The sequence below is a fragment of the Malaclemys terrapin genome, chromosome 22, assembly GCF_027887155.1.
Source record: "Malaclemys terrapin pileata isolate rMalTer1 chromosome 22, rMalTer1.hap1, whole genome shotgun sequence".
Lineage (NCBI taxonomy): Eukaryota > Metazoa > Chordata > Testudines > Emydidae > Malaclemys > Malaclemys terrapin.
Genome location: NC_071526.1, coordinates 2,022,651 through 2,050,157, shown reverse-complemented (window position 1 = coordinate 2,050,157; position 27,507 = coordinate 2,022,651). Strand labels below are relative to the sequence as shown.

Below are 27,507 nucleotides of genomic sequence, written 5' to 3'. Positions count from 1 at the left end.
ACACTCCGCCCCCTCCCGCCCCCCAGCCAGGGCACTGACACTCCGCCCCCTCCCGCCCCCCATCCCAAGCACTGACACTCCGCCCCCTCCCACCCCCCAGCCAGGGCACTGACACTCCGCCCCCTCCCACCCCCCAGCCAGGGCACTGACACTCCGCCCCCTCCCACCCCCCATCCCAGGCACTGACACTCCGCCCCCTCCCGCCCCCCAGCCTGGTCACTGACACTCCGCCCCCTCCCACCCCCCAGCCTGGTCACGGACACTCCGCCCTCTCCCACCCCCCAGCCAGGGCACTGACACTCCGCCCCCTCCCACCCCCCATCCCAGGCACTGACACTCTGCCCCCTCCCACCCCCCATCCCAGGCACTGACACTCCGCCCCCTCCCGCCCCCCATCCCAGGCACTGACACTCCGCCCCCTCCCGCCCCCCAGCCAGGGCACTGACACTCCGCCTCCTCCCACCCCCCAGCCCGGTCACGGACACTCCGCCCCCTCCCGCCCCCCATCCCAGGCACTGACACTCCGCCCCCTCCCGCCCCCCATCCCAGGCACTGACACTCCGCCCCCTCCCACCCCCCAGCCAGGGCACTGACACTCTGCCTCCTCCCACCCCCCAGCCCGGTCACGGACACTCCGCCCCCTCCCGCCCCCCATCCCAGGCACTGACACTCCGCCCCCTCCCGCCCCCCAGCCAGGGCACTGACACTCTGCCCCCTCCCGCCCCCCAGCCAGGGCACTGACACTCCGCCCCCTCCCGCCCCCCATCCCAGGCACTGACACTCCGCCCCCTCCCGCCCCCCATCCCAGGCACTGACACTCCGCCCCCTCCCACCCCCCATCCCAGGCACTGACACTCCGCCCCCTCCCGCCCCCCATCCCAGGCACTGACACTCCGCCCCCTCCCACCCCCCAGCCCGGTCACGGACACTCCGCCCCCTCCCGCCCCCCAGCCAGGGCACTGACACTCCGCCCCCTCCCACCCCCCATCCCAGGCACTGACACTCCGCCCCCTCCCGCCCCCCATCCCAGGCACTGACACTCCGCCCCCTCCCACCCCCCAGCCCGGTCACGGACACTCCGCCCCCTCCCGCCCCCCAGCCAGGGCACTGACACTCCGCCCCCTCCCGCCCCCCATCCCGGGCACTGACACTCCGCCCCCTCCCGCCCCCCATCCCGGGCACTGACACTCCGCCCCCTCCCACCCCCCATCCCGGGCACTGACACTCCGCCCCCTCCCACCCCCCAGCCAGGGCACTGACACTCCGCCCCCTCCCGCCCCCCAGCCAGGGCACTGACACTCTGCCCCCTCCCGCCCCCCATCCCAGGCACTGACACTCCGCCCCCTCCCACCCCCCAGCCCGGTCACGGACACTCCGCCCCCTCCCGCCCCCCAGCCAGGGCACTGACACTCCGCCCCCTCCCGCCCCCCATCCCGGGCACTGACACTCCGCCCCCTCCCACCCCCCATCCCGGGCACTGACACTCCGCCCCCTCCCGCCCCCCAGCCAGGGCACTGACACTCTGCCCCCTCCCGCCCCCCATCCCAGGCACTGACACTCCGCCCCCTCCCACCCCCCAGCCCGGTCACGGACACTCTGCCCCCTCCCGCCCCCCATCCCAGGCACTGACACTCCGCCCCCTCCCACCCCCCAGCCCGGTCACTGACACTCCGCCCCCTCCCACCCCCCATCCCGGTCACGGACACTCCGCCCCCTCCCGCCCCCCATCCCGGGCACTGACACTCCGCCCCCTCCCACCCCCCAGCCAGGGCACTGACACTCCGCCCCCTCCCACCCCCCATCCCAGGCACTGACACTCCGCCCCCTCCCGCCCCCCAGCCAGGGCACTGACACTCCGCCCCCTCCCACCCCCCATCCCAGGGCACTGACACTCCGCCCCCTCCCACCCCCCATCCCAGGCACTGACACTCCGCCCCCTCCCGCCCCCCAGCCAGGGCACTGACACTCCGCCCCCTCCCACCCCCCATCCCAGGGCACTGACACTCCGCCCCCTCCCGCCCCCCAGCCAGGGCACTGACACTCCGCCCCCTCCCACCCCCCAGCCAGGGCACTGACACTCCGCCCCCTCCTACCCCCCAGCCCGGTCACGGACACTCCGCCCCCTCCCACCCCCCATCCCGGGCACTGACACTCCGCCCCCAACCAATCACTCACTATGACGGGAGCGGCGCGCGGTGCATGCCGGGATCGCCTCCCGGCCGGTCCTCCTGATTCCCAGCCTGCCCCGGGCCCGCTTGAATGGGGTATATACAAGATGGCGGCGAACGCGAATTCTTGTGGCGGCCTGTCGCTATTCGACTGCCCGAGCTGGTGAGCGCGGCTGGGGCTGCCCGCGCGGGCGGGGCTGGGAGGGCTGGCACGGTGCGCGTGCTGTGCTGTGGGGCTGGGAGGCGCGGGGCAGGGCTGGCACCCGTGCACTGGGGTTGGTGGCTTGGCCGTGGTATGGCAGAACCTCTCATTCAGCAAATTATTGGCCAAGGTGCAGAACTTGATATGCGGTGTGTGTCCTCAATGAGTTAAACGTCTGATCAGTCAGAGGTCTGGCTTGTGTGCTGGGATGAGAGCAGGACTCCTGGGTTCTATCCAGGGTCTGCCACTGATTCCTGCTGTGGCTTGGGGCAAATTATTTTCCTTCCCCTTGCCTCAGTTTCTTTATCTGTAAAATGAGGATTAATAAACACTTTTTTTCTCATGGGTGTTTAGACTGGGTAAGCTGTTCAGGAAGCATTTTGAATCTGCACAGTGAAGCAGCACACTTCGGGAGTGTGATTGTTACACAGTGGTGCTCACCTACTTGAACTTGTGCAAAGTGCAGATAAATTAATTTCTTTCATAGCAACTTCGGATCTGAGTTCTGTTTTATATTTACTGTAGCTGCTGAGATAACAACACCACATCTGAACCATGCTTATGTGTTTTTTCCCATAAATGTTTCCCCAAGATTTTAGTGAAATAGGGAATTGGAGCAGAGTAAGCAAAAGCCTGACATGCACTTCAAAAGTGTGAGAAACCTGTTAACTTGAAATTGGCTGTGATTCCCTCCTCCCTCCCTCCCCCTTATACTGAGGGGGAGCCTGTCGGAGGGAATGCACAGGTAGAATGTGAAAGTATTATGGGCTTCGTTGCTATCTGTAACTTCAAAGAGAACAAGACCAAAGGCCTATTTGGTCATCCACACCATCATCCGTGCACAGTGCAGGATTGTTTTCTTCAATGTATTCAAGTTCCGTGCTTGGTCTAACTTTGAATTCCCTAGGAGAAAAACTACAGTAAAAACATTGAAGTGGCAAAGTCAAGCACTCAAAAATTAGGAGATGCCAGTGGTAGCCTAATTCCAACCCTTGTTTGTATGCATGTGATCAAGTCTTTGCTGGCATGATCACCTATTTCTTCCGCAAGACCCCAGCGGTATTCAGTGGATAGTGCTCACCGAATATGTCTCTGTTCTACATTGCTTTTTATCCATCTCATCCCTTTGTATTGTCTCATGCTTTATTTACTGCACACCATGTAAACCTTGCACTTAATACAAAACTACTAATTTACTTATGCGCTTTTCTAGCATTCTCGTTGTCATAGTATCTGAGAGATTCACAAACACTAAGGAACACTCCTGTGAGGCAAGATGGTGTTAGTTTTCCACCTATAAAATAGGGGTGTAGTATAGGGAGATTAAGGCCAAAATTGTTAGGCATCCATGATTAGCTGATACTTAAATGCAGATAGTTTGGGCCTGATGTTTCAGTCTACTTAACAAATTTATAGCACGTCATATGCTCAAAGCAGAGAGCTGTCATTGACTTCACTTGCAGTCATGAGTGCTTAGCGCTTCTGCAAATCCGTCCCCAAATGTCTCAAGTCAGGCACCCAGAAAATGAAAAACCCAATTACTGACCACTTATGAGAAGTTTTAAAGGACTTGCCAAACATCACATAGGAATTGTGTGGCACAGGCAAGTGTAGAATCCAATTCTCCAGGGTGTCATTCAACCATCTTAACCAGGAGACCATTCTTTTTCTTCCTTCGATCCCCTGGACACACCTTCCCATTTGCAATAAACAAGGTAGGAGTCCTATAGGCGACAGTCTCATTCACTACAGAACCACGATTCATTCCCTGAGCACCATCCGTCTCATGTAGGGCCCTCCCAATTTCATTGCCATGAAAAACGCATCATGGACTATGAAATCTGGTCTCCTCCTGTGAAATCTGGTCTTGTGTGTGTGCTTTTACCCTATACTATACGTATTTCACGGGGAGACTAGTGTGTGTGGGGGGGTGTCGCAAGGTTATTTTAGGGAGGTTGTGGTATTGTCACCCTTACTTCTGCGCTGCCTTCAGAGCTGGGTGGCTGGAGAGCGGCGGCGTCTGACTGAGGGCCAGCTCTGCAGGCAGCAGCTCAGCAGTAAGGGTAGCAGTTCAGCGACCCCCCCCATAATAACCTTGCGATTCTCCCCCACAACTCCTCTTTGGGTCAGGACCCCTATAATTACAAACACCATGAAATTTCAGATTTAAATAGCTGAAATCATGAAATTTACACTTTTTAAAATCCTGTGGCCTTGAAATTGACCAAAATGGACAGTGAATTTGGTAGGGCCCTAGTCATGTGCACAGAATGAGACAGAATAAATAGTATGTTAAAGGTTTATAATGCATACACACATGTGGGTTTTATTAAAGTTGTATGTGTAACCTTCATTCTGGCACTTTAACTTTTGAGAGCTTGCAACCTGTGTCTCTTTTTAATTTAGGTTTTTAAATGTAAATTCTTGGCTTTAAAAAAAAAAAAATTGGTCAGGTGAAATTATATTGACCATCATGTGGGTCATCGGCAGGATTGGGACCTGTAGGCCACCGACTTTTATAATTTGAGAACTGAGTATCTGGTGGTAGTAGTCATCCCTTATCCTCTATATGGGCCAGCCACTAGAGGAGGAAGAGATGCACATTTTATCAGTGGGATTCTCAGATATTTTCTGGATAGGAATATTGAGACTTGGAAAAGAACTGAGGACTTCCAGGTTCTGGACTGGAGTGTGCCCTAGTCATTATACATCATCTTCTGTCCCTGGCTTCTGTCCCCTTTACTCCTGTTGTTCCCAGACTACACCTACTCACTCTGCTAAACTCCTAACCTCTTTGCATTCTAGTCAGACTGCTTCCTCCTCCATGGCATTGCGAGCACAAGAGGGACAGTGTCTCTGTTCTTAGTTCTGATACCTGGCATCATGGAAGCCTGCAGTGGGTGGGAGAAGCAATTGTTGGAAATGCCTTCCTTATGAAGCATGTTCAGTCCAGTTACCACACAGGAGCTGTGTGGGAATGGAGCATACTTGGTGCAGACAGAATCTTCAGGGAAGAATGCTGCTGGCTTTTAATAAACCTCTACAGAAGCATGTGCAAACTGCAATTTTTCAGAGGCTTTTAACTCCTCCAAATTCGCTGGATTTACACTAGAACAGCAAAAGCTGCATCTCTGACACAAGAGCAACGTCCCTGCCAAATTTCAAGTTCCTCCTCCAAAGCATGCAGGTGATAAAACTTCTCAGTTAAATCACTGAAAGCACCAGGAAAATGTTGGTTTGCCTAACTTTTCTCTTGAAAACAGCTTTTTACTGACACTCAAAAAAAAAAAAAAAAAAAAAAAAAAAAATTCAGCAGGCACCCAGAATGGAAAATTTCAGCCCCAATGTTTAAAGTTTGGCCATGTTATAAGTAACTCAAAATGGTGTCTTTGTAATAGAAAGTGTCAGGCATGCTCCACCATTGGTGTTTGTGTTTTAACCAGTTGTGGGGAGGAGCCCTGTTGCAGGTGGACTTTTTTTTTTCTTCTGATTTTGAAGTACCAGTCTCCAGTAAAGATTAAGAATTTCATGCTTTGTTTAAAAGCTTTACTGTTTGTTTATAAGTTCTTGTTCATAAACTTAGTTTTAATTTCTTCTGAACTGAAACATGGACGACAAGATCTTGACATAAGCACAGTGGTGGTTTATAAAAGCTGGGTATGTAAATCATATGTATACAGAGGGAACATGGCAAACTGTCCTCCAGTTATGCCTCCCTGGGCTGGAGAGGATTTGCAGGAGCAGGCTTCAGCTGTACAGTGTTCCTGAACTATCTGAATCCTTCATTATCCAAAAGTTTCAGGTGACCCCTGAGACATTTATATCATGCAGGGTGAACTTCAGTTATCTGTGTATGAAATATAACGTGTGATACAAGACTTGAAACTTTGGTTCATCAGGAGGCAGTTGGCAAGAGAATAGTTGGTTTCAGCAAGCAAGTCTGGAGAAGCGGGTAGTTGGGGCCTCAAGGCACTGCTAGGATCTACATAAAAATTTGGTGTAAACTAGAACATTTTAAAGATACAAGTTGCACTTCACAAGTATCTTTGAACCAAGGTCAAGCTCTCACTGGTGGAGAAGTCAGTGTTTGTTATCTGGAGAGGATGAATGCCTTCAGAGTTCAGGAAATTCTACCGTGCCCTACAAGCCAGGCACTGGGATGTATATAATAGTAATGTAGACCAAGATTTTATGAAAGAGGTGGCTAAATTTAGGCTCCTAAATCCACATTTAGAAACCTAAATAAGTGGCCTGATTTGAAATTAACACATTAAAATAAAAGTTGTCCAGCCCACATCTTTAACAGCTAACACATTTTAAAAATACTTTTTAAAATATCTAATCTAGACAAGACCTTATTGTTGCAAAGACTTCTCTGAAGGTGAACTGAAGGTAGCAATGTACTGTTGTTAACCTCAAATAATAGCACTGAGAAGTGTAAACTGTTCCATTTGTCTTAATGGTGTGTTAACACTCAACCCTAAAGATGACAATCTGAATATTGTGAAAAGGATACTGTCAACTTGAATTTTTTAACTGACTTTAAAAAATTCAGCTATATAATAATGTATGCTATAATTAGCATCACTTCAATTTTTGAGAATTTCTGTGTTCTGTTTATAAAGGTCTCTCGATTGGGCCTGAAAGCACCAACCTCAAACATGTAAGGGCTCAGACCTCTTTCCCTCACCTTTCTCTGTGCACACACTCCTGTCTTCTCCTGTTTCAGTTTCTGCTTTGTTGCTGCTACTGCTAATACTGATAAAAACACCTTGTTACTGAACCTGAGAGAGAATCCACATGAACTCTCCATGTTTTATGAGTAATGCAACAAACGGTGAAACAGACAAATCAGTAATCTTTGCTAGAGTGATGTTGGGGATTACTTCTAACAATTCTAGATACAAAATTTTCAGATGGAAATCTGATTTTACAATTGATGGTGTCCTTTTAACCATTTCACTGCTGATCACTTTCCAGCCAGTGTATTTATCCAACAATCCCAAACCGCCTCCCTAGATGCTGAAAACTTGCACTGTGCCTTGCCCTGTTGCCAAGCCTGACACCTTCCCCTGACTGCTACAGTGCAGTAATCTATTTTCAGTACAGAAACCTGAAGCCTATTGAAAATGCAAGGGTAGTATTAATAAATGGAACCAATCAAGTTAACAAGGAATATTGTACTGACTGAATTATAGGAAAATACAATACAAACTTAAATTTCATTTTTGATGCTGTTGTAAACGCTTCACTCTGTTGCACTGAAATATCACAGAATCCACAGACCTAGCCTCATGATTTAAATTAAGTTTACCGTGGACCACACTGGGCTTTGGCAATAGAAGTTTTCTTCATGGAGAATGCCAAAATGCTTTTCAGGTTGAACCAACCAAGCCAGGCTACACACAGGAATCTCTTCACCCACCAGGAGTGTCAGTGTAAAATGAGGCAACTACTTAACAGTGAAAATGAGTCCTGATGGGAGCCAAAGAACCGTATCCAATTGAAATTGCTACTTCATCCTTCTTCAAGAATCCTCTTTTTAGAACAGTTCTAAAGGAACGTCTTCAACTAGGAGCAGTACGTTGATAGATGTAAAGGCCAGAAGAGACCATTATGGTCATCTAGTCTGGCATGCATAACACAGGCCATGAAATTTCATCCAGTGTTTCCTACAACAAGTTCTGTGGAAAGGATTTTATTCCCATGACTTGCATTCTCAAAAATGAGGAAATCTTTATCCAATTCCAGATCTGAGTTCTGAACAGATGCATCTGAAATTTCGATTTCATCTGGTGAGCCCAAGCCACCAGAATTCCTCCAAATATTGTAGGATTGATTCAGAGTTCTCAGCAAGACTCTTACTTCCAGATGCCCATTCAGCCTCTCCTCAGGAAGAATTTAAGATTGTGAGCTACAGCCATTACTATAATACAGGGGCGGCCAAACTTTCTGGCCTGAGGGCCACATCAGGTTTTGTAAATTGTATGGAGGGCCGGTTAGGGGAGGGGGATCGTGGCCCGGCCCCCACTTCCTATCTGCCCCACCCCCCAGGGCTCTTGCCCCATCTACACACCCCCGGTCCCTGTCCCCTGGACTCCCACCGCCCCATCCAACTCCTCCTCTCATTCCTGACGGTCCCCCTGGGACTCCTGCCCCATCCAACCATCCCTTCTCCCTGTCCCCTGACTGCCCCCGGAACCCCTGCCCCCTGCCACCCCATCCACCTCTCCTCCTTCCTGACTGGCGCCCCCCCCGGGACCCCTGCCCCCATTCAACCCCCTGTCTCCTCCCTCCCCCAACCCCTATCCACACTCCCGCCCCCTGACCATCACCCTGAACTCCCCTGCCCTCTATCCAAACTCCCCCCCCACACTCCGTGCCTCCTTACCGTGCTGCCTGGAGCACTGGTGGCGCTACAGCCGCACTGCCCAGCTGGAGCCGGGCCACGCTGCCGCCACTGCGCAGCATAGAGACCAGGTCAGGCCGGGCTCTGCAGCTGCGCTGCCCCAGGAGCTCACAGCCCCACTGCCCAGAGCATTGCGCCTGAGCGAGCTGAGGCTGTGGGGGAGGGGGAACAGCGGAGGAGGGGCCAGGGCTAGCCTCCCGGGTCAGGAGCTCAGGTGCCAGGCAGGACGGTCCCGCAGGCCAGATGTAGCCCGTGGGCCGTAGTTTGCCCACCTCTGCTATAATAGGATCATTCTCTGCAGTCTTGCTACAGCTCTGAGTGGGTTTACAAAGTCTTGCTGCAGTATCTGTTTATCTGAGATACCAAAAATTAACACTTATCTGTCTTGGTGGCTGGCTACTTAAGGCTCAACCTCCACAGGGGGTCCATTGTGCTTTTGAGGAAGTATTCATTGGAGCTCAAGATCAAAAATAAAAAGCTGTTCTTCTACCCAACTCTACTTTCCACAGGAGGTGTTTTTGATTTCAAGTTGACAACTGCTTATCTTCTTCCAGGCAAGTTTTAGGAGATGCAGTAAACAAAGTACCCATATCCCAACTTAGACAACGTATGGTTCCATCTGAGGTTTCTGGGGCTAATGACCTCCTGCACCTGTCAATCCTTTTGCTAGACTCTGCTTGAGACTACTAGAACAATGTCTAAGACAGGTCTACTCTTCCCAGCTAGACAGCATTCACTCAGTGATGATTCTGGCCCAAGATGGACAAGACTCCTTAACAGGGGGGACAGTTCCAAAGAATGCCTGTAAGAAAGGCATTTGTTCAACCAAAAATAATTGTGCACAGGTTTGGAAAGTCTCAGAGCAGTGGAAAATCAAGGAAACCAGATCTCCCATAAATATTCTAGTTTGGAGAGAAATTCACTTGACCCTCAAGTCATTTCCTCTGCACATTCAAAACAGTATAAATCCTGGTGGAGAGCATCACACTGATATACTACATCAGTCATCAAGGGGAGCTTTCCCATGCCTCTTTTGCAAAGAGAGAGTTCTGCTTTGAGTGGTGTATTTGTACCAGGAAGCCTGGCTGGCCATCTTCTTGGAAAAGACACTATTCTACCAAACAGTCTCAGTAGTAGAAACATGATTCAGTACAAATGGCATGCTCCAGATAGACTTCTTTGCTACAGAAGAAAATGAGAAATGGCCTGACAGGCCTGGCCTACACTACAGTGTTGCTCCTGCTGATGTAAGTCATCCGCTACACTGACTTAATAACCCAACCTGCACAAGAGGCGTAGTGCTTAGGTCAATATAGTTAGGTCAACACAATGTCAGTGTAGACCCTGCCTTGCTCACATCAGATGGTTCTGGTTGTGAGCCCCAGGTGGCTGACAGCCGGAGCCCTGCCACCCTGGGGCTTGGGCTGGCAGTTTCCCACACTCAGGCCTGGTCTACACCGGGCGGGGAGGGGGAATCGATCAAAGTTACGCAACTTCAGCTACGTGAATAACCATCAAGTATCAGATGTTAGTCTGAATCTGTAAAAAGCAACAGAGGGTCCTGTGGCACCTTTAAGACTAACAGACGTATTGGGAGCAATAACCATGTTAATCCCAGGATATGAAAGAGACATATCTTTTATTGGACCAACTTCTATTTGTGAGACAGACAAGCTTTCGAGCCACACTGAACTCTTCAAGTCTGGGAGAGGTACTCGAGTCACAGCTAACTGCAAGGTGGAACAGATTGCCCATTAACACTCTGCAGTCTGAAAACAAAAAGAGGGTGTTAATGGGTTAGATTGTTGTAATAAGCCATAAATCCAGTGTTTCTGATCAGACCATGATTTTTAGTGTCTACCAGTTATTGAGTTTAATTTCATAACCCACTAACCCCCTCTTTCCACCTGTTCCACCTTGCATTTAGCTGTGATGCTGGGGGTACCTTTCCCAGACCTGAAGAAGAGCTTTTGGGGCTCAAAAGCTTGTCTCTCTCACCAGCAGAAGTTGATCCAATAAAAGATATTACCTCACCCACCTTGTCTCCTTAGGAACCTGAACAAGGCAGCCTGGATTGAGTTACTGAGTTCTGATCTAGCCTTTTCCAGTGAGTGTCAGATTCTGCTAGAATCATAAGGTTTCCCCATGTTGCTGTTAACGATAAACACCTTTATTCTGGTGGTACCAAAAGGCCCCAGCCAGAAATAGGGCCTCATTGTGCTGCGCATTATACAAACATAGGTAAGAGATGGTTCCTGCACTGAAAGCCTTAGATTCGAAGCCCAAGTCTACACTGCACACCCTACAATGGCGTGGCTGTGCTATTGCAGCTGCGCCGTTGTAAGGTAAGCAGTATAGCCACTCTTCGTTGCCAGGAGAGAGCTCTCCTGGTGACAAAATAAAACCACCCCCCATGAGGGGCAGTAACTTCATCGACAGGAGAGCAGCTCCAGCCAACAAAGCGCTGTCCACGCCGGCACTTTTCGTCGTCAAAACGGTCGTTTGTTTGTTTGTTTTCACATCCCTGAGCGGCAGAAGTCTTAATGAAGAAAGTGTAGTGTAGACAAAGCCTGAGATACAAGGGTAGAGGAGGGAAATATAACATGAAATAAATTCATAGACAATGAATTGGCACCATTTTGTTAGCTACGTGTTTTCTTGTGTGTGTTTGGGGGTTTTTTGTTTGTTTAAACTTACAGGTAGAAAGAGGATGGGGAATGGCAGGAAGTGTAACGTTAGTGCAAAGAGTAGGGGAAGGAAGGAGTAGAAAAAGACAATCAAAGCTTCTCATCTGCCTAGCTATGAGCAGCAGCCAGTGTTTTGTAGGCATCAAAGCAGAAGTGAGTCTTTAGGAGGCTAAGGTAGCAGCTGGTCAGACTGTATACAGAGAGAGGTCTTTGATACAAAAATTTTCTGCTAAATTCTGGAGGAGGAAAGGAAATGAGGGATAAGGGCTGTGATTTCTTCTGTGTCCTTTGTTCAAACATTTTAGACCTGGAAAGGCACATGCACAGCCCCCAACGTACTGTTTTCCACATGGTTCTGAATCTGAAGCATATCCCCAAAACATTGACCTCTGCAGGTAATCAATGGGGTGAACTTCAATTACAAATTTCTTTCCCAAGTCTACAGGCAATGCTCCAGTGTCACTGCTATTGTACAGAGCTTCCCAACAGTAGTAGAGACTCTGGTCTCTTACACTCCAGCTATTCAGAAATTGGTGGGCAGCATGTAGCTGATAATCATGTACACCTCTACCTCAATATAACGCTGTCCTCGGGAGCCAAAAAATCTTACCTGTAATAGGTGAAACCGTGTTATATCGAACTTGCTTTGATCCACCTGAGTGTCTCCCCCCCCCGAGCACTGCTTTACCACGTTATATCTGAATACGTGTTCTATCGGGTCACATTATATTGAGGTAGAGGTGTAGTTGCATAGAACGTTTGAGCCGCACCAGAAGCAAGCAATGGGGATATTTCTAGTGGAGGAGGAGTAGAGTACCAGAGATGTGTCCTCACTGTTTCCCCAACAATCAGAAGGGTCTAAAATGCAGCAGTGGGGGAAACCACTGTCTCGCTTCTAGTAGCTGAAGGGAAAGGCAGGGGGCTTCAGGTTTATCAGATATCTACTAGCTAGCAGTTAATACAAGAGATGGGAGTCCCCAAGCAGGGTACAGGGACAGCCCTTGTTAGGAACCCCAGCCCCTCTCCAGTTCCAGAAGCTGGGAGTTGGCTGCGTTTCTCACCTGGCGTTATCCAAGGAAGTTGTTAATGGCAGCACTATCCCCCTCATCTTTGTGTATTGCTTGTTGGTTGATTTCCTTTGATGGCTAGCAGGTTTCTGGTGAGTATTTCAAGCCCATCTAACCTCAGTGTGCTGTGGCAACTGAATAACTTGGTAAGTACAGAGAGATTTTTGTCTGTAAGCAAAACAAATCTGGGACCTCACATACAGGACACTTGTGGGACTATTTTTTTTCACAGTAAACCTGGATTTGGTTTGGATTTGTTTGGGATTGATAGAATGATGGTACGATGTTAACAATACTACACATCAATATTTATTTCTCTCCTTATTTTCCAGGGCAGGAAAACCTCCCCCTGGCTTGCATCTGGATGTAGTCAAAGGAGACAAACTAATTGAGGTATGAAAATAGATGTAATAAGCATGCAGAAGGAGATGGGATTTAACCCATCTGTTGATGGGGAATTGAATTCCATTGCTTTATTTCCCAGTCTTCCCCCTCCATGTACACCCCAAAGTTACCCTTCCCTCTCTGTGTGCACCCCTAAGTGACCCTTTCTTCCACTGACACACTCTTTTTATTATTATTTTTATTATAAACAGTGATCCAGCCCCCAACCTTTCACCACAGCCAGCCAGGCTTAATGTTTGTAACTTATTTTAATGAAGTGCAAAGTCCCCATTGTGTACGTGCACTGGGTCCCAGTCAGGAAGCTGTGCTGTGCATCATCAGCTGCATGGTGATTGGGTTTAGGAACATAGGACTCGAAGGGACCTTCCAGATCAGCAAATCTAGTCTCTTGCTCTCAGAGGTAGCCATTCACATAGTCATGTAAATAAATGTAGCATGCTCCATCTTAAAACTGGTTAGGTGGTTTGCCCCCACTACTCCTACTGAAAGGCTGTTCAAGAACCTGACTCCTTTGATGGTTAGAAACCTTCCTCTAATTTCCAACCTAAATGTATTCATGGCCAGTTTGTGCCAGAATTCTCCTTTAGATTTGAGAGCTCTTCTCCATCCCTTGTGTTTTACCCTTTCTCTCCAATGTATTTATAGAGAGCAACCTTATTCCCTCTAAGCCTTCATTTTGCTAGGCTTAAAAGAACTTGGCTTGTTTGTCCCTCATAAGAGAGGTTCTCCCTTCCTCTTATCCTAGCAGCACTTCTCTGCATCTGGTGAGTTTGAATTCATCTTTCTAGAACGTGGGTAAATCCCAAACAAAACACAATTTAAAAAAAAAAAAAAGCAAGTATTTCCAAAACTGTTGCTTTGTGCAAAACCTTATTTTACCAAACTTAAATATTGGGTCAGAGTTGTCTGCCTATCCCCTAAAAGTATATATGCTATTGAAGGCTTTAGTGTAGCTGGTCTCGGATTCTGACCAGCAGTTCTCCTTGTCAGAAGTACTCCTGGTTTTGTAAGCAGAAGTTCATTTAACTAATGCCTGGGGAGCCCAAATGTCCAATGCAAAGTAAGTAGTATTCAACTGATTCTGAGCTGCTTATTGCAGGGGTTTGTTACTATAGTTTGCGTGTAATATTTTTACAATCAATTTTAGGCAAGTTTTATTTATTTATTTTAAAATATTAGAGTTCAGCAGTGGGAACAAAACCATTCAGGGAGCCAAAGGTTACAAAGTAGGGGGAGCCAAAATACTGCTGCTAAGGAAGAAATTGGAGCATTAGGAATCTGAGGCCTGGTGAAGCGAACCCGAGGAGCTGGGAGTCCTTGTTCACTGGCTTGCAGCGTGCGATATTGCAGGATCTTTGGCCAGCAAGGGAATATTGCCCCTGTCTCACAGGAGATTGGACCAGCAGGTCAAATACATATTTTGGTTATGGTACCAAAAATACCATCTCTTCCCATTTAACAATTCATGTTCTGGAACTTATTTAATTGTATTCTTCCCAAGCCACAGTCCAGTTTTAATTCACAATCTTTTTCTACGACACAACATAACCAACCCAATTTGGGGGAGTGGTGAAAGAACCTAGAAGTCTTCAGGCTTATTTTAAGCACTTTGTTGATGTATCTCCTATCACCTAGTATTGTCTGTAATATAGTTTGTCTGTTGCGAATGTAAGCTCCTTGGGACAGGGACTATGTCTTGTGTGTGTTGTATAGTGCAGAGCACGACCATAGTCAAATAGCAGATATTTAACACTTTAGTAAGTGATTCCCTCATTGGAATTCTGAAGTGCTACTCTGATTCCCTGGCATCCCTGCTCCGATTCTTTCTTGTCTTGTAATCGCCTATCCTGCCCTTCTTCCATACGCCATATATCACAGCCATCAACTTCAGGGTGCAAAATCTTCATCTTTCGATCATCCTGCAGGGCCTATATTCCAAGACTCACTGATATGTAAAACATCTGGCTGTACCATGAGTAAAGGCTGAATGTGTTGTGACATCAAGAACCTGACTTCACTGATTTTCATTGGTCAACTTCATAGGGCTGCAAAAAGAGCAAGGATAGTGACAGGCAAAGAGGATTTCAAAAATTTTCACTTTTTCTAATCTAGTGTTATTGGTAAAGGTGAAGAAATGTTTGTTCCCAACACATGACTTTAAGTTGACTGACCTTTTTAAGGGTCATCTGTTTAGACTAGTCAAAAAGCTCTGCATGTTTTTCTGTAGTTAGTGTTCTCTTACCTAGCCACTGCTAATCTTTACAGATTTACTAAGCACTTGATACTAACCGAGCTATCTGTATCCCAGCTCTCATGTAGAGATCTGAGATATATCTTGTGATTGCTGGGTCTGAGAAGTGCAATATTAAAATAAGCCATGAAGTATTAAGCTCAGTGTGTAGAGGATCACACTGGGTTATAACTCAGAGGCACAGAGGAGTTTCAAGCTTGTCTACACTTAAAATGCAACAGTGGCGCCACTGTAGCGCTTCAGTGAAGATGCTACCTACGCCAACAGGAGGGGTGTGACAGTCTATGTATGTGAAGTTGAGATTCTACTGTGTAGTTGTTACTGAAATATTTTAAGTCTGGGTAACATCCACAAACCATTTTTCAAAGACAGACACACTGGTACCCCCAGACAGATATCAGTAAAGTCAAGTGGGCTATCACTTGCTTAAGCAGCCATTCTCCTGCAGGGGGAAGGAGTGAATATGAAACTTATATTGCATCTCAGGAATGTTTCAGCCCTCACGTCCACGAGGGACTGCATGTCATCTACACCTCAATTGGGGGTCGGGAGGAGATCCTCAAAGGGGGGAGGCTGGTATGAGAGAGAGAGAGAGAGACAGAGCTGAGTTGGAGGTCTATCTCTCTACTCATGATATCAACAAACACCTGACTCTGAACTGGGGGAGTGGTCCCTGGCTGAAAGGAAATCCAGCCTGTGAACTATTACAACTTGTGGTGAAAGAGTCTTGCTTTAAACTCCATTAGCTTGTTAAAGTTTAGGAAGTAGCTTGCGTTTTTATTTTCTTTTGTAACCAATCCTGACTTTTATGCATTATCACTTACAATCTTTCTGTGGTTTGTTTATTTTAACCAGTATGTGTTTGGATTAAAGTGTGTGGAGGGAAATAAGAACAGAAAAGCATAAAAAATGAGCGAAGGTGCAGCAGCTACAAAGATGGATTTGGCCAAATTGAAGTTGAAGGAGACTTATGTGCAAAGTGAGTGTCAAAGTCCGAATGCTAACATTTTACACTTGGTACTGGTGTAAATGAACAATTGCATTGACTCTCCTTGGGACTAGAAATAAGAATGAAAAATTCCTAGGTCAGCTCTTACAGTACTTTGAGCACAGTATCCTGTGGCTTGTAGGGATTTAAATACCCATGTCTGGTTCTGCTCACCCAGTAGGAGGGAGTTGGTTGAGAACGTGAGAATAAAAGGGAAATTTAGTACAAGGAAGCACCAGCTCCTTGACTCTCCCATAATAAGAAATGGGATTATAGACTGCAGCTCCACAAAGCTTTGTTCAACATCTTTGTTAATTATCTGGATGATGGGATTAATTGCACCCTCAGGAAGTTCGCAGATGACACTAAGCTGGCGGGAAAGGTAGATATGCTGGAGGGTGGGGATAGGGTCCAGAGTGACTAGACAAATTGGAGGATTGGGCCAAAAGAAATCTGATGAAGTTCAACAAGGACAAGTGCAGAGTCCTGCACTTAGGAAGGAAGAATCCCAGGCACCGCTACAGGCTGGAGACCGACTGGCTGAGCAGCAGTTCTGCAGAAAAGGACTTGGCGATTTACAGTGGACGAGAAGCTGGATATGAGTCAGCAGTGTGCCCTTGTTGCCAAGAAGGCCAACGGCATATTGGGCTGTATTAGTAGGAGAATTGCCAGCAGATCGAAGGAAGTGATTATTTCCCCCCACACACCCCGTTTGGCACTGGTGAGGCCACACCTGGAGTATTCTGTCCAGTTTTGACCCCCCCCTCCCCCATTACAGAAGGAATGTGGACAAATTGGAGATAGTCCAGCGGAGGGCAATGAAAATGATTAGGGGCTGGGGCACATGACTTACGAGGAGAGGCTGAGGGAACTGGGGTTATTTAGTCTGCAGAAGAGAAGAGTGAGGGGGGATTTGATAGCAGCCTTCAACTGCCTGAAGGGGGGGGGTTTCAAAGAGGATGTAGCTAGGCTGTTCTCAGTGGTGGCAGATGACAGACCATTGCTTCTTGTTCTCAAGTTGCAGTGGGGGAGGTCTAGGTTGGATATTAGGAAACACTATTTCACTAGGAGGGTGGTGAAGCACTAGAATGGGTTACCTAGGGAGGTGGTGGAATCTCCATCCTTAGAGATTTTTAAGGCCCGGCTTGACAAAGCCCTGGCTGGGATGATTTAGTTGGTGTTGGCCCTGCTTTGAGCAGGGGATTGGACTAGATGACCTCCTGAGGTCTCTTCCAACTCTAATATTCTATGAAAGGTATTGAATTCAGGAAAAGCACCTGGGGAACTGAATCTAGTGAGTAAGACACTTTTGGAAGAAGCAATAAATCCATTGGGGTGAAAAGTTTGGGGAATTCTAAAACCTGCCATGATTAAGGTGCAGCTGACCTCAGAATTAAAAGTGCAAAGCCATATTGTCTGCTTCTTGTTAAGAAATGCTCAGATAAAATATATGAGGTCTTGAGAAAAATCTCTATGAAATTTATTCCAGTGCTTAACCATTCTGACAGGACATTTTTTCCTAATGTCCAACCTAAACCACCCTTGCTGCAATTTAAGCTCATTGCTGCTTGTCCTATCTTCAGAGGTTAAGAAGAACAATTTTTCTTGCTCCTCCTTGTAACAACCTTTTATGTACTTGAAAACTGTTATCATGTCCCCTCTCAGTCTTCTCTTCTCCAGACTAAACAAACCCAATTTTTTTCAATCTTCCCTCGTAGGTCATGTTTTCTAGACCTTTAATCATTTTTGTTGCTCTTCTCTGGACTTTCTCCGATTTGTCAACATCTTTCTTGAAGTGTGGCGTCCAGAACTGGACACAGTACTCCAGTTGAGGCCTAATCATTGCAGAGTAGAGCAGAAGAATTTCTTCTCGTGTCTTGCTTACGATACTCCATGTCCTTCATTACTTTAGAATTAATAGATCTCATCCTAGGTTTAAGAGGAAACCAAGCTTTCCTGCTTTTTCAACTCCCAATTGGCTTCTTAACTTTGAAAGAACTAATCGTTGAACTGAACTAGTTGAGTAAACTGAAATGAAGAAAATATCTTTGCACCTACAGAAGAGGCTACTGCCATCAAAAACTTGTTCATCACTTCAGCAAACTCTGGTTCCAGGTGCTTAGCCAGTGACTTCCACCAGTTTAGTTTCACCAAGTTATTTTAGACTTTGCAACAGAAGTACTGCTTAATCTTATTTAATTTAAATTAGTTTAAAATACTATATTTTATCATTTAAATTAAAAACTTTTGTTTTTCAAATTATGAATTTGTATTCACTGTGATGTTGCCATGCAGCCCACTGCCCATTCCATCAGATTGTATGAATAGGAGCCCTAGCTTGGTGCTATGGGCACAGGGAAAATGTCAGCTTTTGTTGGCTAGGGTGCTATAATGGTCCTATATGCGTCCACACAGAGGCAGAGTTGTGTGGTGTGCAGCGGCACCTTAAGTGAGCATTTCCTGGTCTTCCAGTGTTTGAGTTGGAGGTTTTGCAGTTCCATGACTTAGAAGGGCATGGGGACTTTGTGAGTCACTGTATTTGTTTAAATCTTAATCCATCCAGACCCTTATCCTCTAAATTACTTTCCCCATAAGCCACATCGCATACTTAACCGATGCACATATGTCAATCCTGAATATCAGCTGCACCTGTTTCTGCTGTTCTAATTAAGGTTTTGTTACGCCATGAGGAAGATTAATGTGTGGTGGTGGCTAGTGTTTCCTTACTATCTGCAGGCAGAAGGAAGTTCCTTTTGAGTGTATGGCCTGGTCCACACTAACCCCCCAGTTCGAACTAAGGTACGCAAATTCGTAGCTGAATTCGAAGTACCTTAATTTGAACTTACCGCGGGTCCAGACGCGGCAGGCAGGCTCCCCTGCCGATGCCGCGTACTCCTCTCGCCAAGCTGGAGTACTGGCGTCGACAGCGAGCACTTCTGGGATCGATCCGGGATCGATTTATCACGTCTAGACAAGACGTGATAAATCAATCCCAGAAGATGGATTGCTTACCTCCGGGTCCGGCGGTAAGCAAAGTGTAGACCTACCCTATGTCACTTGTCAATGGAAATACACTCTATTGGCATTAGGGCATAGTGTCTCATAACTTGGTACCTTGCTTTTTTAGGGTTTACATAGAGGGGATGTCATGCATGCCCAACCTTAATCCAGTTTAAGTAAACGACTTTGTTTATACAATAAGTATGGAGAGCTAGAGTAAGAAGGAAAAGCTAAGATGAGTAACAGAAGAAATGGGCTGATAGGTGGATTTGATTGTGGGTGAAAACACACTGGAGAAACCAACTAGGCTAAAGCAAGCTCTGGAGAACACAATGTAGGCACAATCCTACATAGGACTCGACATTCTGCATTGGACCCAAGGTCCATCTAACCAGTATGGGGTCTCTGACCGTGCCCAGTACCATATACATCACAGGAAGGTGTGAGAAAACCCCACAGTAGACACATGTGGGGTAATCTCTTTCCTCCCTCCCCCCCCCTTCCCCCAGCCTCATCCCAATACCTAATAGTTAGATTGGTTTAAGCCCTGAAGCATAGTGTTTTATCCCTTCCAAAACTCTGTTTTGCACTGGCCTCAGAGAGGTGGACTGGATAGGACCTAATAGGTGTCTTCCATCTCCAGTTGCTCTGCTCTTCTAAAGCAGAGCTTTCTTTGAATTTCCTTTGATCAGTTCAAGACAACATTGAAATGTTTTCCGACAGATTTTAATATGCTGAGACCATGTCACTTCCTATGTCGTACATAGTCTTTCCTTTCTCTACTAATTGGCTAAAGATTTGTGTGATTGTGATGGGTTTTGATCTGTTTGCTTCATGTTCTAGAGTCCATGTTTTTAGGAAGATCCGGGAGATTGTATGACTCTGATAAGGTAATACTGTTATTTATTTAATATTCTACCTCAGAAACTGATCATTGATGAGAAGAAATATTATCTATTTGGGAGAAACCCTGATCTGTGCGATTTTACCATTGATCACCAGTCCTGCTCTCGGGTCCATGCTGCCTTGGTGTATCACAAACATCTTAAGAGGGTTTTCCTCATAGACCTTAACAGCAGTAAGTAACTTGGCATTTAACCAGGGAGCGGGTGTAGGATGATTTGATAGTTTGACTGGTTGGATTTTAAAGATGTTTGAAAGAATGTTTTGATGCATGAGGATTGAGTTTAACTTTTTATTGACCGAGAACTTGTAACACTTCCAATGCACTACATCCCAATGCTCAAACCTTCTTGAACATCCCCAGAGCTATATTCCTTTTCAGTCACATTTTGCCATGTGGGGAAACAATGGCCATCTGGGATATGAACTAACATGCTCATTCTGAGATTGACGCAAGCAGCGGGGGGTAGAGGGACTCCTTGCGTCACTCAGTGCCCCTCCCTCATTCAGCGATTGATGAGTGTTTCCAGGCTCTGGAGTGGATCAGAGTGGTAGCATGGCAGTGAGGTTCCAGAGGGACTTGGCCTTCCCTTCAAAACTATAATAAGCTTTTTTTTTTTTTTTTTTTTTTTTTTTTAATACTTCAAGTTATAAAGCTACATCTCCATTGTGTAGGGCACTTTCTCAGGATCTGGAACTCAAGGGAGCTCCAGCCTGTTCCAAGAAGCTGGATACAAGCAGGGGGTGGCTAGAAGTGTTAGAGGAAACCTGAAACCAAAGTGTGCTTGTCATTTCTGTTTGAGTTATTAGGGGAGTGCTGACCCCTTGGTGTCTGGGAGTGAGCCCCCTGCATGGGATGTTCGGGTGATAGCGTTACTGCAATGACGTGTATATCCAGGTTTTGACCTTACGGCAATGTTCCAGTTCCCCAGTGACAGTCTGTTTTTTCATTCTGATATTCTCCTCAGCACATGGCACGTTCTTGGGTCATATCCGTTTGGAACCTCACAAACCCCAACAGATTCCCATTGACTCCACAGTTTCATTTGGTGCCTCTACGCGGGCGTATACTCTGCGAGAGAAGCCGCAGACACTGCCATCTGCGGTTAAAGGAGATGAAAAAATGGGCGGTGATGATGAGGAGCTCAAGGGCTTACTGGGCTTGCCGGAGGAGGAGACCGAGCTTGATGTGAGCACCACGAAGCATTGTGCTTCTTACTGGATAGCACTCCCCACCATTGGCTTGAGTGACCTTGGGGCTCCTTTCCCTGGTGCTGTAAATGTCTGCTGCTGGCAGGCACTCACAAGCCATCTCCTGCCACTAGGATAGGCTTGCCTTCATGCTACTTTCCAGCACCTCTTGTATAACAGCCCAGTGACTTTTCTGACAGGCACCCAGCTGTTTTCTTCCACCCCAGCCAGACCCACACCAGGTCGCTGGCAGTTCCCCAGCCCTGGTGCTCGTTCACAAACAATGCCTGCTATAGCCCCATCACCTGCAGTCAGTTAGTGGAGGGCAGACCAGGAGGGGGACAGAGAAAGTGCAGCTGGCACTTCTGCCCCATTCTTTCCTTGAGGTTTAAGGCTGGGGCTCAGTCATGTGCTGTGCTGTTAACTCTCACAGCTCTCAGATGGCAGCTTTGTGCGTTATAGCTGCACTGACCATTTCCTCCCTGATGGTGCCCTTAGAACCTGACCGAGTTTAACACAGCCCACAACAAGAGAATCTCCACGCTCACCATAGAGGAAGGGAACTTGGATATTCAGAGACCAAAGAGAAAACGGAAGAACTCCAGAGTGACGTTCAGCGACGATGACGAGATCATTAATCCAGGTGAGCATGTGTATCTTGCCCCTCCATCTCCTCACCCCACCCCTCTGAGAGCCTGTGTGCTAATATCCCATATTTGGAGTCGTCCACCCCCACCATGGCCAGCGAGCCAGTCAATTGGAAAACACAGAAATCTGAGTTGGGGACTGGCCCTTCAGAGAAGCGCCCACATTTCCCCACGTTGGTGTTATGCCCTCCGAGGCACTTCCCAGCTGAACCGTACTGCTCTTGTCTCCTGAGAGGAGTACATAAGGTCCTTCAACGCCTACAGCTCCTGAGCCACTTGCTGAGCACCCAGACGGAGCCCCTTAGGTGGTAGAGGCCGGACTTCCCACGGCTCAACACCAGACGTGCTGAGCTCTCATACTTCGGTGTCTAATGGGAGCTGAGTGTTTTTTGAAAATCTAGCCCTAGATGCTTTGAGCACCGGTAGTTGCAGGGATGGCAGGCCGGAGTTTGGATCCACAGCTCGAATTTCCCCTGCTAATCTGCAAGGGCGGCTGGGGGGTGGGTTAATGGTTAAATTCCAGTTAACGGTAAGCCTAATGCTTAACCATTTAACCTTTTACATCCCACTTCAAGCATCAGCCAGCGTGAGTTGTTCAGGTTCCTTATTTCCAATTTGAATTTGTTTGTCTGGAAGTTGAAGCTTGGCAAAGTCAGTCTGGAAGTCAGTGGGTAGGGTAAATTAACCATTGGAACAACTAAGCTAAGCAATATCAACACACCCATCCCCAAGGGTCAACAATTCTTCCAGCTCTTCCCAGCCTGAATAAATTAGGAGCCCACTGCCACTAGATGGCCTCAGCAGTATGAAGGATCTTAGTTTCTCTACTGTGCACATACAGCTCCTGAACTGCAACTTTCTGAAGGGAAGGTCCATATGACACTTCCATATAGAGGGGCGCTTGCATGCCATGTGCACACTGCAGTGTACATCCTCTCTTGGAGCCTTCATACTAAAAGCCTAATCCTTCTCCTGCTTACAGAGGACGTGGACCCTTCAGTTGGGCGTTTCAGAAACATGGTACAGACAGCAGTGGTCCCAGTTAAGGTACAAACTAACTTCCAAATCTAACCAGAAATCTTCATCTGTAATTTGTAATCTGTAGCGTGAATTATTGTCTTGAATATTGTGCCTTAGGGTGGTGGAATTGTCAGTGTTTTCTTTTTGTGTTCAGATGGATTAAAGGGAAACTGGCTGGTCTGTTCAGGTTCATAATTTAGGCAGCGTTTACAAAATTGAAGATCAATAGAAATGTCCCAAATATTTTTCTAAAAATTCATTGGCTGTGTTTTTTGGTGTTATGTGGTGAGAGACATAAGAGCAGTGATGGGCAACCTGTGGCCCATGGGCTGCGTGCAGCCCATCAGGGTAATCGGCTGTCAGGCCATGAGACAGCGTTTACATTGACCATCTGCAGGCACGGCCGCCCGCAACTCCCAGTGGCTGCGGTTCGCCGCTCCCGTTGGCCAGAAATGGCGAGCTGCAGGCGGCCATGCCTGCGGATAGTCAATGTAAACACTGTCTCGCGGCCTGACAGCCGATTACCCTGACAGGCCACAAGTTGCCCACCACTGGATTAGAAGCTGGCTAGGGGGCAGAAAACAACAAATAGGAATCAATGGTCTGTTTTCTACACAAGAAAAGGTTAACGGTGGGTGTCAGAGAAAGTTCCATATTAGGACTGGTGAGGTTTGATCCATTCACTTTTTCTGTGGGAAGGCAGGGAACAATGAAGTGGGCAAGTCTTCAGATGGCACCATTATATAAGCTACTCAGGACTAAAGAAGACTGAGGAACTTCAGAATAGCTTAACAGTGTGATTGCAGATGAAATCTCATATTGACAAGTACAAAGTAATGCGCATGGGAAGGAATACTTTGAGTTACTCATAAGATTACTTACATTCTAAATTAATTATAACTGCTCTGGAAAAAGACCTGGGTGATCAAAAGCAAGACACAAAATCTGCCACTCATAATCCAGAGACAGCCCTGTTTGTCAATTTGTATCCAGGTAAAGAAATATACTTCAGAAACCATGCCCACTCAGCCATGCCTTCTGGACACATGCAGGTCGGGCAAGCAAGCTCAGGAGGCAAAGATGGGAAGCTTAGTCTATTCCATAAACTAAACCCTACCTAATGCTTCCAGCACTCAGTACTGGTCTCTGCTACAGAGTTCGGTTGATGAAAGGCAGTTTACGTCAACCAAATTATGTCAGTGTGGACACTACAGCCTTGCTCCCACTGATGTAAGTGCCGTACTACACCAACATATTAACTCCACCTCCATGAGGCATCGGCGTAGTTAAGGCAACAGTGTCCATGTAGACACTTCATTACTTACATCAGCTGTTGGCTGTCATTCTTGTCAATGCTGGAGCTGTGAAATTGACAAAAAGGCTGGAAGGTTCCCTGCTGTGAACCCCACACCTGGCTCACAGCTCAGCTTGTCATCCCAGGGTAGGTAGGGGCACTTTCTGCCTCGAGGCTGGGTTGCTCCACCGAGCTCTCCACTCTGAGGCCGGGCTGCCCTCCAGGCTCCCAGCGGGGAGCTCCACCTGGAACTAAGAAACTGTGCTCTCAGCCCCCCCCCCCCTCTCCCCACACACACACACACACACTGCCCCTGTTTAGTCGGTGCAAGCGCTCCTGGTGAGGACGTGCTCCACTGACAGAAGGAGGGTAGTGGTGGACCTGAAAAACCACCGTAATTAATTACTGCAGTGGCTGTGTCTCGACTTAACTTAAGTCGACTTAAGTTGGTCATGTAAACATGCCCTCAGTCTGTCCTGCACTCTGCATCAGTGAGAGCTTTGGGAGTGACTTCAATGGCAGCCCCAAAGGAAAGCCAACTGGGGTGATGGGGAAGAGGATAACCTGTCCATGTCTGTGTAACTGCTTCATATAGGACAAAGCTATGCGTGGTGTGCATGGTGACCATTTGTGGTGTGTGAGGAGAAGGTGAAAAAATTAGCTAGGATCCATTTAAAGTGGCTTCTTGTTCTGGACCTCCATGCTGTGAACCATTCACTAAATAGTTCTGTCTTCCCTCCAATTGCAGAAGAAACGGATGGAAAACCCAGGCTCGCTGAGCATGGATGAGTCTGTAACACGGCGCATGCAGAACTTCCCCTACGGTGGAGGATTGTATGGTGGCCTGCCTCCCACTCACAATGAGGCAGGTTCCCAATCGCATGGCATTCATGGGACAGCACTCATTGGAGGCCTGCCAATGCCCTACCCCAATCTTGCCCCAGAGGTGGACTTGACTCCTGTTGTGCCATCGACAGTTAGCATGAACCCTGCTCCCAACCCTGCCGTCTTTAACCCTGAAGCTGTGAATGAACCGAAGAAGAAGAAATATGCAAAGGAGGCTTGGCCAGGCAAGAAGCCCACCCCTTCTCTACTGATCTGAGATGGGCTTTGTTTGGGGGTGGGAGCGATGAACTTGAGAAACTGTTCCCGTGCAGTATCGTCTTTTAAAGTTTATGTCCTAACCACATGTAATATCAAGATTGGAGGAGTGAAATGTCCCTCAAAGATCTGTCTTCAAAACATTTTTTTATGTCTGTAAAAAAAACACATCTCCCACCTCCTTTTGAATCCAAAGGCCTTTTCCCTTGGACATTACGCTCCATAAGTTAAAAGGATACTGTCAAGTAATTCAGCCCCCAGATTTATGGCCTGATCCTGCAAACACATCAACTAGTTGTAGTGCTGACTACTATAAGTAACCTTGCTCCAGCTAGACTGCTCAGGGCAGTATGCACTACCTCAAGAGTAAGTGTGCCGGGGCAGGCCTAAATTCAGTACTGAATCGGGCTTTTGTGTGTAACTTTAAAACATTACAAAATGTAATATAAATGGAATGGCTTTTATTGTTTTACCGTTACAAAATCACATAAAGGCTTTTAGTTTGGCTGTAAACATTCCTTTGTACTTGCAACCTGAAACATTGCAGCATCTGGATAGCTCTTGAGAAGCTGGAGGTGAAACTGACTTATCACCCTCTGTTAAACACAAAAGGCAAACAGCAAAGAAATGGTTAGTGTGAACTCCTTTTTAAAACCCTTCTGCTCTAATATTCGAGGTGTTATAAAGAACACAAATAGGGACATTTGATTTTTTTAAAGTATGGTCTTTAATCTTTCAGCTGAAATTAAATTATCTTTTATTGAAGAAACACACACACACACACACACACCACCTTAAGATTTGAGAGCATACAAGGTGTCATGGGTCTGTGATTAGGAGCAGCTAGCCGGCCAACAGCCATGGGTTGGTCACATACAAACTACATGGGTTTTAATGATTAAAGAATAAACCATGTGCACTTTTTTGTATTTTGTTCTTTTCCCCTACTAACAGCAGAAGGCAGGGGTTAAAGACAAGCAGCAGATTCCTGAAATGATGGTACTTTCTCAGTGGAATGTAAAATCCTGCCTCATCTAAACAAAAGCAGTTTTCTGAGCTTGGGTACACAGCGCTCTGGTCTGACCTCTGTTTTCTTTCAGTTGAACAAAATGAGAAATTTGACTGGGAATACTCCTGCAAATCCTCATTTTTAGTTTCTAAAACTGAAATTTTACGTTCATTCAGTATTTTGCTTTAAGTAAATACATAGAGAAATCAGTGCTGCGTTGTCCTAGGCTTATTCAGGAGCCTTTATATTGTGTGATTAAAACAGTTAATCTAATTAGTCACCATATTATTTTTGGGAATTCCTTCAGAATATGTGCCCTAAAATATGATGTAACATCCCTGGCGGGTCATTAGTAGTGCATTCTGAGGAGTTACCTGGCAAACTAGTGTTGCCAAAACCTGACAGCCATCAGAGTTATGCTGCCTTGTAATGTATCAGATCTGGCCATACACCCTTGAACTGCTTTGGACAGATGTTCCAAAATCAGTGTAATTTTTGCTTCTGCAGAATGACAAATTCTATCATGTTTGTGGTATAAAAATGAGCTACTAACTACCCCAGCCAGGATTGGTTGAAGTCCCTTATGGCCTGGCTGGTTCCCTCCCCCTCTCCACCATGTCTGGCTCAAACTACTAGATGCTGGAGCTTTTCCTGGTGCCATTTGTCCATGGTATGATTGTAACACACCATGTTTTAGGTTGTCATGCCAAATGGCTTGTGTTCCTCCTTAGTTGTTCCTATTCCAAATCCTCCAAAGTCCACTTACAGACTTCCTCCCTAGAGTTTTAGTTTTTCTTCCCAGGCTGTAGGATTTTTCTCTTTCCTGCCTGTCTATGTTATGAAGGCAACTCTTTAGGATGTGACCAGTTGGGGCAAGTAAAAGTTGAATAGACTTTATTTTACAAGTGACTCTTTGCAAGATCTCCCTGGGGAAGGGGAACTTTCCTGCTTGTTGTTTTGAAGCTCTTCTCCTCGTTGGGTTTGTACAAGCTCTCGTTATTTCAGAGCTCTATGGCTATTATGGGCCAGGAAGGAGGGGATGGCATGAAACCCATGGGCTTTGTACAGAAGTTTGTACATTTGTGTAATAGGCCTTTTCACACTTTCTGTTTAGCTTTTTACCTGTAACCTTTACTACATTGTAAATTAAATGCAAATTTTGTCA

At 47.1% G+C, this 27,507-nt stretch overlaps 1 protein-coding gene and 1 non-coding gene across 2 annotated transcripts; both read left to right on the top strand.

Annotated features, from left to right (window-relative positions):
- The first annotated feature begins 2,222 nt into the window (after positions 1 to 2,222).
- PPP1R8 (protein phosphatase 1 regulatory subunit 8) lies at positions 2,223 to 27,507 on the top strand. Its single transcript, XM_054012047.1, has 7 exons — positions 2,223 to 2,331; positions 12,866 to 12,926; positions 20,102 to 20,255; positions 21,049 to 21,269; positions 21,770 to 21,914; positions 22,901 to 22,965; positions 24,981 to 27,507. The coding sequence occupies exons 1-7, from the start codon at positions 2,276 to 2,278 to the stop codon at positions 25,332 to 25,334; spliced, it is 1,056 nt and encodes a 351-aa protein (XP_053868022.1). The 5' UTR covers positions 2,223 to 2,275; the 3' UTR covers positions 25,335 to 27,507.
- On the top strand, positions 15,211 to 15,375 carry LOC128827942 (small Cajal body-specific RNA 1). The gene has a single exon (XR_008443130.1). It is a non-coding gene; the product is annotated as a small Cajal body-specific RNA 1 (non-coding RNA).

Excerpts from the sequence above, each read along its gene's own strand:
- PPP1R8 (XM_054012047.1), top strand. The coding sequence starts at position 2,276 with ATGGCGGCGAACGCGAATTCTTGTGGCGGCCTGTCGCTATTCGACTGC. Across the intron at positions 2,332-12,865 it reads CTATTCGACTGCCCGAGCTG|GGCAGGAAAACCTCCCCCTG; the intron begins GTGAGCGCGGCT and ends CTTATTTTCCAG. Across the intron at positions 20,256-21,048 it reads CCTCATAGACCTTAACAGCA|CACATGGCACGTTCTTGGGT; the intron begins GTAAGTAACTTG and ends TATTCTCCTCAG.